This window comes from Heterocephalus glaber, unplaced genomic scaffold, assembly GCF_053883595.1.
Source record: "Heterocephalus glaber isolate CG9 unplaced genomic scaffold, H.glaber_assembly_v1.0 deba00001608, whole genome shotgun sequence".
Lineage (NCBI taxonomy): Eukaryota > Metazoa > Chordata > Mammalia > Rodentia > Bathyergidae > Heterocephalus > Heterocephalus glaber.
In genome coordinates, this window is record NW_028258379.1 from 32,419,462 (window position 1) to 32,434,426 (window position 14,965).

At 53.8% G+C, this 14,965-nt stretch overlaps 1 protein-coding gene and 2 long non-coding RNA genes across 4 annotated transcripts in view; 1 reads left to right on the forward strand and 2 right to left on the reverse strand.

The window, feature by feature from the left end:
- Rin3 (Ras and Rab interactor 3) overlaps positions 1 to 7,615 on the reverse strand; it is a 117,818-nt gene extending 110,203 nt beyond the window's left edge. Inside the window, exon 1 of the mRNA XM_021244817.2 lies at positions 7,069 to 7,615. Within this exon, the coding sequence (XP_021100476.1) occupies positions 7,069 to 7,112 (44 nt within the window). The 5' untranslated portion in view covers positions 7,113 to 7,615. The remainder of the gene's footprint in view (positions 1 to 7,068) is intronic.
- Positions 6,473 to 12,562, forward strand: LOC101698031 (uncharacterized). 2 transcript variants are annotated; one of them, XR_015445118.1, is made up of 3 exons: positions 6,473 to 6,799; positions 7,640 to 7,843; positions 9,159 to 12,562. It is a non-coding gene; the product is annotated as an uncharacterized LOC101698031 (long non-coding RNA). The 2 variants fall into 2 exon arrangements; XR_002389559.2 differs by having other exon boundaries at positions 7,640 to 7,770.
- Positions 12,563 to 12,664: 102 nt separating this feature from the next.
- Positions 12,665 to 13,982, reverse strand: LOC147822816 (uncharacterized). Its single transcript, XR_015445120.1, has 2 exons — positions 13,567 to 13,982; positions 12,665 to 13,064 (listed from the first exon to the last, which is right to left on the reverse strand). It is a non-coding gene; the product is annotated as an uncharacterized LOC147822816 (long non-coding RNA).
- Positions 13,983 to 14,965: the final 983 nt, after the last annotated feature.

Below are 14,965 nucleotides of genomic sequence, written 5' to 3' on the forward strand. Positions count from 1 at the left end.
ATACCCAGCTAAAGTTCAGAAGCCTATCAACAATCTACTTTACCAGCAAACTCAAAGACTCCAGGATGGGTGGATGATGAATGGATGGGTGGGTGGATGGCAGGTATATGGACAGGTGGATGTATGTATGGAAGGGCAGCAGGATGGGTAAGGATGGACCCAGAAGGATTCACAGAGAGAAGAATGCCTGAAAACATATTAGATGGACGTTCTATCAAAAAAGTCAAGAAAAGAAAGGTACAAGCATAACCAATGTCATCATCAGGTGCCACCAGACAAGGCTGTCTCTGCTTTGGCTGCAGCATCCTAGGGAAAGGTACACGATCCCTCTCTAACTGACAGAGGTTAAGCAGACGGGCCGTGAGCCTGGGGAAAGAGGCCTGTGAATTCAGATGTGAAGTCCTGATTTCCAAATCCAGTCCTCAGAAGGTGAAGAACACCCTTCATGACCGCACCCCGGGCAGCCTGCAGAAGGACAGCTCCTCTGCTCCCTCACATTCGCCGCTGCTCTCCCTCAGCTGTTCCTCACCCTCGCCAGCTGCTCTTTCAGAAAACAGGCTCCTACTTCCGGCCCCGACACCCGCTGTCCACTGTCGTCTCCTAACTTAGCAGGTAAAAAGTTGTTGGCTTTGCTAAAGACCCCAGAGCCAGTGGTGAAGTGGGGGTCACCCTCACAGGGGGAACTGTGCTGCAGAGAGCCCTGCCTCCCCACTCCCACCTCCCTCTCGTGGAATCCCACCATCCAGGGCACAGCCACCGGGGTGGCTTGGCAGCAGCGTGGAGGAGGCAAGCCCTGCCCAGCAGCCTGCACATCAGCCGCAGGACGTGCCACTGCCACAGACAGACAAGTCTCGACCACAGTCTCTCCCCGGGCCATTTCTCCTCACAGGGGACTGACATTTCCTAGCAGCTGGGTCATTCTTTCAAATGTGTTCCAGCCGGGATAGGGGTACCCTGGGTTTGTCGGCAAGATGTGACGAGGGGCTCGGTGGCCACTTTCAGAGCTCCGGGCCCAGTGTGGATTCCGCTTAGAGGCAGCCCCTCTCCAGCCCAGGTTCCTGCGAAGGAGATGTGCCAGAGGGGACGCCATGCCGCTTCAGACTCTTCTCCGAAATGGCAAGACTGCGACTGCCACGCAGACATGGTGTCAGGAAGCCCGAGCACAGGCCTCCCGCGCAGCCACGGGCCCTCTGCTCTCCTGCAGGGCGCGCTCGGTTTCGGTTTCACTGCGTCACGCTGTGGTGGTGGGAGGTGCTGCGTCACTGTCGCCCTCCCTGCACGGGGACGCTTGGCTATCAGGGGCAGCCCTGGGCCAGCAGGTGAGAGGCTATGGCCTGGCTGGCTCCTTCCCCAGCGCGAGCTCCCACAGCCTTCCTCGTTCTCCAACCCCAACGGGGTGCCCTTCGCAGATGCCTTCGGTCTCCCGACATCTCTCTGCCGCCACCACTGCCCCGCACAGGACCACACATGGGAAGGACACTCCCACCTGCCCGATGGCTCCTTCCCGAGGGAAACCCTCCCCACGCACCGTCCAGAAGCAGGAGCCTAGACCCAAAGTGGGCCCCCCAAACCAAGGGTTCTTTTTTTTTCAAAAGGTGGCCTTTTTTTTCTTTTTTTTTCCCAAAATAAACCCACTGCAGTGAAAAAGCTCTTCCTCCCAGGTGCCGGGTCAGGTGGTGACCCAGAGGGCTCCTATCTGGGCCTCCATTTCTTGGAGAAATGCACTCATGTGTTCTGCACAGGCTTTGTCCACTCAGACATCAGCAAGAAGGGGGCCTTGTCTGCAGCTGGTGCTTCAATCCCGACACCACCCTAGGATCCCACTCCTGCTGCCTGTGGGCGAGGAATTCAGAGGGTCACCAAAGGTCAGGCCCCAAGCTCCCTTCTGACAGGGGGACACTGAGCTGAGACAGCAGGGACTACTTTCTTCCTGGACAGAGAATCCCAAACACCAGAAGGAGCCCAGAGAATCCTCCAGCCCTGCTGCTGTGCTACTACACACAGGTCCCTAAGCATCTTCCAAATCAGGAGAGGACAGCTCTCCCCAGGAAAGGATAGTTAGGTCTCACACGCGCGCGCGCGCACCCCCCCCCCCCCCACAGCATAGTACTCTTAGATTCCTAGTTCTTAGGGATCCAGAACCCTGCATCTGAGGCCTGCTGATCCAGCCAGCCAGAGGTCTCCAGAATCTGCACATCTAGCTAATATCCCTTCCTCTGCTGAGGACAATTTCCAGTCCCAATTCCGACAGCTGCTTCTCCTCCCAGCCTTTCTTGCTGAGAAGCACAGAGGGCACAGCTGGGAGGGATTCCACTGGGGGACAGAAGGCTGAGGTTCTCCATTCACACTCGGGGCAGGGTGCTGGCCTTAGGGGGGTCACCACCTGATGGAGAGGGGAGTCGGGCTCCGCAACCCAGTCCTGGCCTGGCCCACCCCACCGTGTAAACTCCCAGGAGTTCAGGCGCCTCAGGCACATAGAAGTCTGCTCGGGGAGTTTCAGAATCCCATTCAGTATCGCAGTCCTCAAGCATTTGTTGGGTGCCAACTATGTGCAGGACCCGAGGATGTGAAAATGAAAGACCTGACTCCTCTCGGGGGAAGTTTATACTCCAAATAGAAAGACTGATATTAAAGGGGTTTTGCTTCCTCTAAAGTTGCTAGGGAAAAAACTGATTCATGCAGAAAAGAGGAATCCCTCTGAGTGGAAGTGGGGACGCTGTCTTCTTGCAGGAGCTGGGTTTTAGGGGCTCAGTGTTGCACACCTACAGTCCCAGCTACTGGGGAGACTAATGCAGGAGCATCATAAGTTCAAGGCCAGCAGGGGCAATTTGTCAAGAACCTGTCTCAAAATAAAAACCTAAAAGGCTGGGGTGTAGCTCAGTGGTCAGCAGTTTCCCAGTGCATGTGAGGCCCTGAGTTCCATCCCCAGTTCCTCCCCTTCTCTTCTCCCCCAGAAAAGGGGGTGCAATGGAGCACAGGCCAACAGAAAGTCTGTGGGCAGAGGGCTGGATCCAGGACAGTTCTGCGAGTGGGGAGGACAGCAGAGGGGAAGCTGTGTGTGGTCTCTTCAGGCTGGGCAGGGGCACAATGACAGGGCTTCCTCAGAGCCCTTAACAGGACAGCATGCAGCTTGGGGTGACCAGGGGGTGCGGGGACACACGTCCTGAGAGGAAGACCTCTGTCTCTTCTCCTAAGCGTCCAGGGCTGAGGGACCCACCCCTGTCTCTATCAGAAGAACCGTGTCACCAAGAGGGCTCCTTCGAGGGTGGTGAGGGTGGATCAACACTAGAAAATTCATTAATGTTGTGCTTTTCATCTTTAGCTGCACTCTTGGGCAGGAACAAGTGCAACTTCCTGGCTCTCAGTATAAACAGCAGGTGCAGGGCAATAGTTAACATCGATTGAAAGTTCTCGAATTGGTCTTCGGATCAGTGCTAAATAACTCCCTTCTAAGAGCAACCTCCTAAAATGGGGGGCTGCTAGTGAGGGGTAGACAGGAAGTTAAAGGGCTCCTTCTAGGGACAGACATTCCTTCTAAGTTCCTAGAGTGCCGAGGACCCCAGGGGGGGTGCGTCTTGCAGGCAGCTCCGGCCCCCTCCTCATGGCTGCCTGCCTAGTTCTGCTTGTGTGTCACTGTCTAGGTGACACAAACTGAGGAGATGATTCACTCACTGTGACAGGGGGAATGGTGGAAAGTGTCAGAGGGAAAGAGCTATGATTGTCACCTATTCGTCAGGACTCTGCCCGCGCTGAGACTCCTCCAGCCCCCTCCACTCCCAGCTGCCTCTCAGGGAAGGCAATGGGATTTCTTGAGGCCTGGGAGCACAAGCTTGCACTAGCATGAGAAGCCCAGAGTTTCTGTTGGGGACAGGGAGGCTGGGTCTCCAGGCTGAGTGCCAGCCAGGACCACCTGGGAGGATCAACCCCTGAAAGCAAGGGAGCCCAGGTCGGGGGTAGAGCTGCAGCTGCAAACCTGGGTCCTGAATCCATCCTTGGAAGAGGCCCCCAGCTCCTGGCCTAGAGCCTAGAGTGAGTGGTTGAGGGGTTCCTCTTAAAGGCTCTGGCAAGACTCCCAAGCTAAGAAGACTTGAGGTCCATACTTCTCTTTTCTGGGTCTCTAATTCCTCCTGTTAAATTATTCCAAGAGTGAAATTCTCTTTCACATGAAATCATAAGCAAATCCTCGGTACAGCAAACCTATGAAAATGCAATGGGTCTGCTCACGTGGTCGGCAGCATGGGGTGCCTGCCAGGTCCCCCGAACCTGGAAGCTACAGCTCAAGTGGACACTAAGAAAAGGAGCACTCAGGTGACTCCTCCGCAGTTTGGCACCTGTCCCCTGAAGCGCTGGCCCCTGGGCAGTCTCGGCCTCACTGGAGTCACCTCCCCCGCACCGCTTTCTCTCCAATTCACCTCCAGTCTGTCAGCAGATTGTAGCTCTACCATCTCCGGCCTTCACTGCCTGCCCGATCCTGGCCACTTCTGGCCACCACAGGGGCTCCCCTCCTCTCTGCTTCTGTCTCTGTTCACCACTATCTGTCAGTCCTCTGTGCAAATGCAAGTCCCTCCTGTGGGTAGGCCTGGCCAGCTCTGTGCAGCTACCAAAGTCCTTCCAGCCCTAGAGGCCCCGCGGTCTTCTGTCCCATCTCCCTGGCCTTGCTACTCCCACAGCCAACCACAAAGCCTCCCTTGCTTTGGCTCCCCCACATCCTCAGGCCTCTGATAAATGCCCTTTCCGCACAGGGACCTCCTTGGACCACCTGTCCAAAGACTCTCTGGGCTTCGGACACCTCCTACCCTGACCTCCATCTCTTCTCAGGGGTGGATCTGCTGCAAGTAGGCAGGGTCTTGCTTTAATGTTGGGCTCTTTGCCCCGAAGTGCAGGCTATTTGTTGATGAATGCACAGTCCTGAGGAGAGGGAGAAAAAGTACCTGTCCCCAGAATACCAGGCAACCTGTCTGCATTTCTCTCTCCCCAGCCAACAGGTAGAGTTGGCTACAAAGACCCTCAGCCGCCTACTCCAGGGCCAGCAATCCAGTGACACCATGCTGGCCCTTGGAGGGGCAGTGGGAGGCGCTCCCTAGCTGTCTGAGCTGCAAGACAAAAGGAGGGGCTCTGGAACCTTAGGGTAATGAACACACTCTGACTAGCACGCTGGACCCAGGCCCAAGTGTTCTGCAGGGCCTAGGGGTGCTTAGGGGCATGGGGAGGGAGGAAGACCTTTTGATTCTTTCTCCTCTGTCTCCGAGCACTGCAACACCTTGGGTGTGCACCACAGGAGTAAGAGATGCTCACTAGGAACCTTTCCAAACCAAAAGGTGCTCTAAAGCAGTGCAGTGTTTTAGCAACGCACCAAGACTCAGTGCACTTAGGATGTAGCAGGCGCTCTTCCAAGCAGGCCCAATACGGTCATTAACCCTGCGATGCTGGGGACAGCTACCTATGACTCATCCAGCCCACATAACAATCCCATGAAGGAGGTGTTATTTTCAGCCCCCAGTCTCCAGATGAGGCGGGCCAGCTCACTTGCCTGTTACATGGTTGACAAAGGGACGGGTCACGCCCAACAAAAGATGACAATGGTTATAATGTTTCCTCAGGGCAATACGCTTAATTCTTTCTACAAATTGAATCCTTAATACGACTTGTAAGGAGTTACTATTATTGAGCCTCATTTTTATAGATCAGTAAACTAAGGTGCAGAGAGATTAAATAACAGTAATGAACAAAGGAAGGCAAGCGGATGTGTGGGTCAGGCTGGGTCATCCCTGGGAAAAATGGGAAGCTGGTGAGGTCAGGATGTTCATCTTCCCTTCCTTCCTGATGGCCCCTCCTCGCCGGCTCCAGCCTGCCATCTGCCATGTAGCAGATACCTGCTTCTGGGGGTACCCTCCTCATGGGGATTCCCAGTTCCTTCCACTGGATGGCATTTGTCTTTGCAGAGATCAGTTCCAAGGAAAAGCATCCAGGCTCCAGCGTTTCCAGCTGAGGCTGCACTAGGAAGTTAGGGAGGGTGGAGAGAGGTGTCCACATGGCCGTAAGGACCCCTCCAAGCCACTCCCAGTGCCCCATTGCAGTCTGGGGGCTGCACAACATCTGCCAAAGGATCAGCCCAACTCTCCCGTTTACAGGGCTGAGACCAGGTCACAGAGCTAGGCCGGGCAGCGACAGGCTGTCCATCCTGAAACAGACCCGGGACTTTTAAACCGAAAGGCTGAAAGCCAAGGCTCCCAGAAAGGTTCCCACAGGCTCTCCCAGGAATGCGCCTGGAAGCCCACGCCTCCTCAAACCTCTCAAACCTAAAAGCTCCAGGGACCCCGCTAGGCTAGGCAGGGACCTTCTCAGGGCGCAACGCAGAGCAATGGAGGGACGAGGAGGGTCAGGAAACAACACTAGGAGTCCCTTTTGGAAGCTGGCTTCCACATCGTTCAGCCTCACGCTCTCCAAGCTGCGCCCCCCCCGCCCCGCCCCCATCACAAGCACCCGGGCACCCTCCAGCCCCTCGGAGCACCAGGTTCCGCAAAGGCCAGTCCAAAGGTCACTGTCCGTGGCCAGGCCAGTGGAATGGGGGAAGGGACCCAGATGGGCCCTCGTCCAGCGAAGAGGGTCAGCTGTCAGGTCCGGGACGCCTTGAAGTTGATGCAACCTCGGGTTCCCCACCCCACCCCGGCCAAGCCTAGGATGAGCGCGGTGCTGCGGGTCGGCGGGTCCGGGACCCCGAGTGCTCGCATCCCAGGTTCAAGCCAGGAAGGAGCCAGAGGAGGGAGCCGCGTCTACAGGGGCACCCCGGCTCCGACAGGTAGCCGCTCTCCCTCAAAACCCCACCGCCTAGCCGCGGAAAGTGTACGCTGGTTCTCCAAGGGGCAAAGTCAGGCTTAGAAGTTTCTCTTTAAAGTCTTAGGTCGCTGCAGAGTCCCCAGGGCCGCCCCGCCCCCGCAGAGCTCGGGTCCAGCCTCGGCTGCGGCCGGGCTGGGGGTTGCATTCAGCCTGACCCCCCCACCCCCCACCCCCCCGCCGCCGCGAGGTCCAGAAGCCGGGGACCCTCCCGGGGCTCCGGGGAAGACTTACCCCGCCGGGTCCCCGCGCGCGGGCGCCCCTGCCCGTCGGATCATCCCGCCGACGGCTCGGGCTCGCTGCTCCGCGGGTCTCAGGCGCGCGGCGCGGACGGCGGCGCCCCGGGAGCCCGCAGGGCGCACAGCTGGCCCTGGGGAGGGGCCCGGGCTGGCGCCGTAGCCAGCCCCGCGCCGAGTGGGGCCGCCGCCGCGCGCCGGGCGCTCGCTCCCTGCCACTTCCTGTATCGCGGAGAGCGGGGCTTTCAGGAAGAGGCCGGCCTTGGTGGTCAAGGGTTTTTTCGTCAAGAGCCATTCGGGGGCGGCTCGTGGCCCGGAGCTGCCTGGGGCACACGGAAGCCCCCCCCCCCCGCCCCCTCTTCCCTGGGCCCGGGCTCGCGACCTAGGGTGCCGTCTCCGCGGGCGGGGGCTCTGGAGAGGGAACCTAGAGAAAAGTCTCCTGCCGGACCGCGGGAGGCAGGTGGGGATGCCCGGAGCTCCAGGGGTGTTCTGGGTCGGGCAGGAAGCCGGGGCCTGCCCCCGCCCCAGGGAGCCAGTCTCTGACAATGACAGGGTCACCTCTCGGACAGGTGACGACTCCACCTCCTCTTGGATGCCTCCACTGACGATGACCTCACCACCTAACAAGGCTGTTTGTCCCTCCATCAAGCCTGGAGTGGAACTCACCTGTGCTGGATACCGCACCTAGTGGGAGCAGCGGGTGAGAGCCAGCGAGGTCACACAGCTGCAGCATCCGCAGCAACCCCGGGCAGCTCAGGAGGCTTCTCCTCTAGGTACCCAGGCACTCAGCAGTGCCCTCTGAGCCATTTTGCAAAGGGATGGGGGGGGGGCACTGAACCCTAGGAGGCCACCTCTGCCTAACGCTGGATTTCTCAGCCTGGACAGTAGGAATCGTTGGGGCCAGACAGTGCTGTTCTCGAGGCTGCACTGTGCATTGTAGGGTGCTCAACCATCCTTGCGCCCCCCCCCCGATGTGACAGACATTGCCACACGTCCCTGGGGGCAAAATCACCTGGGTTGTGCCCACTAGTCTAACACCTTCATTTCACAGACGAGGAGACTGAGGCCTAGAGAGAGGCAATGAGTTCCCCTAGGTCACACAGCAGGCAGAGGCAGACAGGACCAAAGCCCAGTGCTCTGGTGAGTGTGCCGCCAGGCCCTCTGCCCTCCACACCTCGGCCAGGCCGCTCTCCTCACCCCCATGTCCCCTACTTTCCTGGACGTTCCCTCAGTTCAGCCTTCACAAGTTAGAGGGGAAAGAATCTGCATCTGAGGATACATTAAAAGTACCGCCTCCTGGTGGGAAGGTGAAATGTGCAACCGCTCTGGGGACTGGGGACTGGTGGGAGGTCCTCAACAGTTCGACATGGTTACCCAATGAGGCAGCAATTCCACTCCTAGGAATATACCCAAGAGAAGCGAAAACACTGCCATACAAAGCTCGCACATGACTGTTCCTATCAGCCTTACTCATGATGATCAAGTGGGAAGCAGCCCAGTGTCCCTGAGCTGATAGGGGATAAACACAATGTGGCATGGATGGTTATTCAGCCAGGAAAAGGAAGGAAGCCCCAGAGACATGCTTGCTGTAACATGAATGGACCTTGAAAGCAGGCTAAGTCAAAGGCACCAGTCACGAAGAGCCTCATTCCATTTATATGAAATGTTCAGGACAGGCAGATTCACTGAGGCAGAAAGTGAGTTGGTGGCTGCCAGAAACACGGAAAAGAGAGAGTAGGGAATGCCTGGTCATAGTTACAGGGTTTCTTTTGGGGGTGATGAAAGTCTTCTAAAATTGATTGTGGTGATCATTGCTCAACTTTGTGGCTATACTAAAAACCACTGAATTACACACTTTAAGTGGGTGAATTGTATGGCATGTGAATTGTATCCCAATAAAGCCATTTTTTTAAAAGAAAAAACACAAAAAGTATGGCCCCCAGGAGGCCACCCTGACTGCTGCAGCCCATATCACTTCCCCCCCGTAACTCAGATTCCTACAGGCCTCGCTTGCTAGGTTCATGACCAGGCCCTACTGACTTCTCTCCTCCAAGGCGAATGCATCTCTTCCACCATTTCCCTTAACAGGGCTCTGGCTTCCTGTTTGAAAAGTGGGCACTGAGGACAGACCAACAGGTTCGAATTCAACTCCAAGGCCTTCTAGCTGAGTGGGCTTGGGCAAGACCCTTCCCGGAGCCTCGCTTGCTCATCTGATGAAGACGAGTGAGGTGGCCAAGAAAGCATAACCCCCACCCCATGATTACTTCTTGCTCCTAAGACAAGCCCACAAACCACTGGCTCCCTGACCCAGGCAGTGGTCCATCCAACTACTGTGCCTGGAACTGTTCTTCAGCCCCTTCTAGACTGTCCTAGGCAAGAGGAATGCCATGCTATCAGTTCTCACCCAGAAAAGGCTTCCTTCAGCTCCTTGAGTTGCTGCTGAGAAACAGGAAAGGCCTCTCAGAGCCTGGGTTCCATGGGACCAGCCCCACGGAGTCCTCCTGAAAGTCCTACTGCTCACCTGTTCTGAGAAGCCAGAATTCCTCATGTGGACACCAGATGAGGACCCATGGTGATCCTGTTGCTGACAGCTGACCAAAGAGGAGGCTGCCAGGATTTCAGAAATCTGAGCAGCTGCTGTTATTAACTGAGGCCTCTGGTGAACCCTGACCAGACATAAGGTCGGCCAATCAGAGCCCAGCATTCACCAGTACAGTGATTGGTTCATGAATGAGCACATGACTCTCCTGGACCAATCAGATCCCTCCCTGAGACTGGCTGGCACTATCAGGGAATACCTCAGTCTCCCTTAGACCCCAAGCTAGCCTTAAACTGAGAGATTACAAACTGGGGGCCATGCTGGGCCACCACATAGTACACTTCTACTCAGAATGAAGCCATGATAGAGGAAAGCAAGTGGACAGAGATTCTGCCCTAGGGACATTCTTTGAGGCTTGGATTTTGGCGTCCTTAAAGAGAGCTGTACTGTTGGCCGTCGATTAAAAGAGCCAATAACAGTTCTTTTTATTTACTTTTCCTTTCTTAAAAATGCAAACTCAGTCAGGAAAGGTGGTGCATGCTTGTAATCCCAACACTTGGGATGCTGAGGCAAGAGGATTGCTGCGAGTTCGAAGCCAGCCTGCACTACATAGCAAGACCTTGTGCCAAAAAGCAAACAAACCAAAACAAAAAAGTGCAAACTCATCTGAGGCAAGCTTCTGTTAGTGGTCCTCAGGAGATTTCAGATTATGCATGGTGGCAGCCTCACCCAACACCTTCTGTTGTTTGCTAAGCCCTTCACACACTCCTCTCTCGTCAGAGGTGAGAGCAAGATGCTGGGTCCTGGGAAGGAATCTGGATTTTTTCAGGGGGAGGTTGTCCTGAGGAAGGCCAACTCTGAGCCTCCTTGAAGTTTTTAGGGGCTGTTAGTGAAGAAAGAAGTCTCACAGTACAGTCTTGTTTTTCAAACCCCCCAAACCTTGCTGAGTTGGGAACAGCATGTCCTGTCAACAGAAATTTCCCTGCTCTGTCGTGGATAAGAGCTTGACTTGAGTCAGGCTGCCAGTGAGCAGATCCCTTACTTTGCCTCTCCCGGGGTCATTTTCCTCCCATAAGGTGGGGTAGTAATAGTGCCTACCTCATAGGGTTGCCACATGTTACTAGAGCTAATGTAGGAAAGGCGCTTTGGACCCAGCATATGGTGGGTGCTCAGTACACATTAACTGGTATTTATATCATGGCTAAGGCCTTCAGTGTATCAATCAGGTTTTCCAGGGAACAAATAAATGGCTCTCCTGAATAGAATAATTTGAGAAGGATTTAAGAAATATATACATACAAGGGAGAGGGCCACAACCCTCAGATTTGTTTCCATCTTGAGCTCAGAAGGTAAAGAATAGGGTGGCTATCAGACCTAGAAGCAGACAGTCCTGTCTTGTAGAAAGACCACAGGGGAGGAGTGGGGCACGCACACGTGGCCACCCCAAGGGAGCCAGCCAGAAAAGCAAGAGCTCAGATTCTCCGTCCTCCCTGCAGTCTCCTGCAGTGGCTCCCAACTGCCAAACCCAACTGGAAGCAAAGGACACAGTGGTCCATTTGTCAGCTCATGGAGGTCCATTGGGCTGGGGGGAGGTTAGGCCAAAATGGCAAAGCTATAGAGTGGTAGTCACTGGCTCCAACCCCACAGCCTCTGGGTGTGAACCATGGACAAATCCATCAAGACACTGGATATGGGGACGAAGCCTCTGAGACCCTCCAGCCCAGCTGGTCTTCTGTTAGCTAACTGCCACACAGCAACCCTGTCAGTGTCTCATTGGACAGAAGAATCACCAGACAAGTCTGGTAAATCTGATAGAACTATGCTAAAGCTGGTAAAAATTATAATAAAGTTGATTGCTATTTGGGATATTTTGTTTTGCTAAAGTAGATCAGCAGACAACCATTCTTTTTCTGATGTTTCCATCTTCTGACTCCCAACAAGCTCCCATATCTCCATTTCCTATGACTTTAGAGAAATGGCCGGGAGGAGGGGATGACTTTATTACTGCAAAATCAGTCTGTGTCTTTGGGATCAGAGGTGAGCAAAAATGCCTGCCCCTCTGCCAGGGCAAGGGTCTGGGGTGAGCTGGAACTGGCCTCTGGCCGAGGAGCCCCCTCCTCTCTGGTCCCACTGACAGTGTGCTGGGGCATGCACATCACAGCCCCATGAGTCTGAATCATGGTAGATGCTGACAGCTGCCTCTGCAGACATGGAGCTGCCCCTCACAGGCTGCAGGCCGGGGCCTGGGCTGTCTGAGACCCCAGACCATGTATGGATGGGCTTAAGTTAGTGAAGGGTCATGCTTGGCCCTAGGCTTGGGGATGACTTTCTTCTGAATCTTCTTGGGGAGGAGTTGAAACCTGATCAAAACTAAGATTCTTTTTGGAAGGAAGAAGAATGTGAAGACTGATATTAGCAGACAACACTTGCGCCTGCCATGCATAGAGACATGACCACAAGCTTGAGACCACGTGGGGAGAAACTTCAGGGTTGATAGTATGTTCGGTATCTTGATTGTGGTGATGATTTCGAGAGTGTCCACCTACATCACGACTTGCCAGATTGTATACTTATTCTTCTACAATTATTGCATGTCAGTTTTATTTTAAAGTAGCTGTTTTTAAAAGTATGTCATCTCTGTAGCCATTATGTTGTAAAAAGCATCAGAAAACTCGAAACAATGCTATTTTTCTTTTCTTTTTGGGACAGGGCCTCATTATGTAGTTCATGCTGGCCTTGAACTCACTGTTTAGACCAGACTGGCCTCAAACTTATGGGGATACTTCTACCTCAGCCACCTGAGTACTGGGATTACAGGCGTGCACCACCACACTTAGTATAGTTTTCTAAGTACAATATCCAATTCCACAACAAAGTCACCATGCCACTGGTGAATGAGAGAAGTTCTAACTTATGGGGTTTTTTTTTCTTTATTCATATCATTTAGTGTAAATAAAAATGTGTTCATGTGTAATATTCATGTCATCCCCAGTTGCAAACACAGGTTGGCACAGCTAGGAGAGTTTGGCGAAAATTAGTGAAAACATTCTGTGACTATTTTATGGGGTATTATATATTTTGCTATTACAAACAAAAACAAAAACAAAAACAAAAAAACCCTGAGGATTTAGCTCAGTGGAACCACACCTGCCTCAAAAGTGCAAGGTCCTGGGTTCGATCCCCAGTACCAAAAAACCCCCAATAACAAAAAAACCGCAAGGCCATCAGTTATAACTGAAGGCATAATTCAAGTGGCTCTGACAACAGGGCTATAAAGGTGGGGTGGGAGGGAGTCACTTCCCTCCCTCCCACTCATCGAAGGCCAGAGGAGGAGTAGCCCTAAAGGGCACCTTGAAGGACTCAGCTGGGTGCTGGTGCAGGAGGGGGCGGAGGAGAGGCCAGTGGTGCAGACAGCCTCTTGCTTGCTTGGCTGCCACTCCTTCCTCTTGGCAGTGCTGGGAGTGAGAGAATGGAAAGAGACTTTGAAACAGTGACCTCTGGGAAACAAAGCCAGATTTTTGACTAGAGTCCAGCAATTCAGCATTAGCAGCTCATCGTGTCTCAGCTGGTGGGTCTGGCTGAAGTCAAGCCAGGAAGGTGGGTTTTGCTCTGGGAAACAGAGCTCCTACTGTGTGCAGGGATGCTGTAGTCCTACTGTGTGCCAAAGGTTGAGGAATGGGCTCCAGGGACAAGGACACAGTGGATATGATTTCTGCCACCTTCTCTAAGAACTTGTGTTCCAGGTGGGCAGTCTTTAACTATGACTCATCATGTATGGCTAGGTTGGGGATCCTCAGGATAGCTGAATAAATACAAAAAAATTCTCTACACACAGTATTAGTTACTATTGAGGATTAAGGCATAACAAATGACTTGCTAATTCAACAACCTTAAATAACAACAAATTTTAAAAATCTTACACAACTTTTGTGGGTTAGGAACTTGGGAGTAGCTTACCTGATTGCTTCTGGCTCTGAATTACTTATGAGGTTGCAGCCAAGTTGAAGTTAGGCAGTCTGTGATTTTGAACTCTGAAGCAAAAGCTATGTGCTGAGAAAGGCAGAGCAGCAGGGAAGGAGGCTGGGTCCCTGGCCTGAGTCCTGCTTCTAGGCTTTTCCTTACACTAGCTCCTCCCGCTGGGATGTCCTCTCTCTCTCTCTCTCTCTCTCTCTCTCTCTCTCTCTCTCTCTCTCTCTCTCTAACAGGGTTTCACTAGAACTTGCAGTGATCCACCTTCCTCAGCTCCTGAGTGCTAGGCTTATAGGCATGTACCACCATGCCTGAGCCTTCCTTTCTTTCTATCTGTTGGAACCCTGTTGATGAAGGGAGAATGAGTGACTGCTAATCCTTCTCCCCCTCCCCTCCTTTTTCCTCCCTCCCTCTTCTCCTCCCCCCTCTCTCCCCCTTCTCCTTCCCCTCTTCCTCCTCTTCTGTACTAGTCAGCTTTTTGTTGCTGGGACCAAACACCTGCCATACACAATTTAAAGGAAGAAAGGTTTGTTTTGGCTCATGGCTTTGGAGGTCTCAGTCCGTGGTTGGCTGGCTCCAAGGCAGAAACACCATGGTGGAAAGGCTGGCAGAAGAAAGCAGCTCAACCCATGCTGGCCAGAAGCAGAAAGAGTAGGAAGAACCAAGGGGAGAAGACACACTTCAGGCCCAGTGACCCACATCCTCCAACGGGATCCACTTCCTGACGGCACCATCAGCTATGAACTCATCAGGGATCCGGTTACCTTCCAGAAGCCCCACCTCTGAAGACTTTGGGGAGATTTTAAATTAAACCCTAACCCCCCCCCTCCTTCTCCTCCTCCTCTTCCTTTCCCTCCTCCTTCTCCTCCTTTTCCTGGCCTGTCTTTTGCCCCAAGGGCCAGGGCTGTCTTACCAGTCTATGTATAGTGTGCTTTACAAAGGAGATGGCCCCTAACTACTTGGAGGCAAGGACGTGATTTGTTTCTGTCTCACTTCTCCTTTTGGGGGACATTTACTTCCTCTGATCATCAAGTGTGAATGTTCTCAGGACTTCTCTGTGAGAAAGACCGGGCTGACTTGTGTGAAATCACAGGGTGGCTACGGGTGGTCACTGTGTGGGGAATCTGACCCCACACTGCCCTTGGCCAGCTGGGCTTCTGTTGTCACCTGGGGAGAGCCTATGGATTGGTAGGCAGCTGGGTGTTGGGGGGCTCCTCTCTTGCTGGCTGTGTGACCTTGGGCAAGTTACTTAGCCTCTCGGGGCTCAGGTTTCCTCTTCTGGAAGATGGGTGTACATGTGTGTACCCACCTAACAGCTGCTAGTCGGGAATCTATGGAAGGTGGCTAACAATTCTGGCAAGTTGAGGCTCATGAAAAAAGTTAGTTT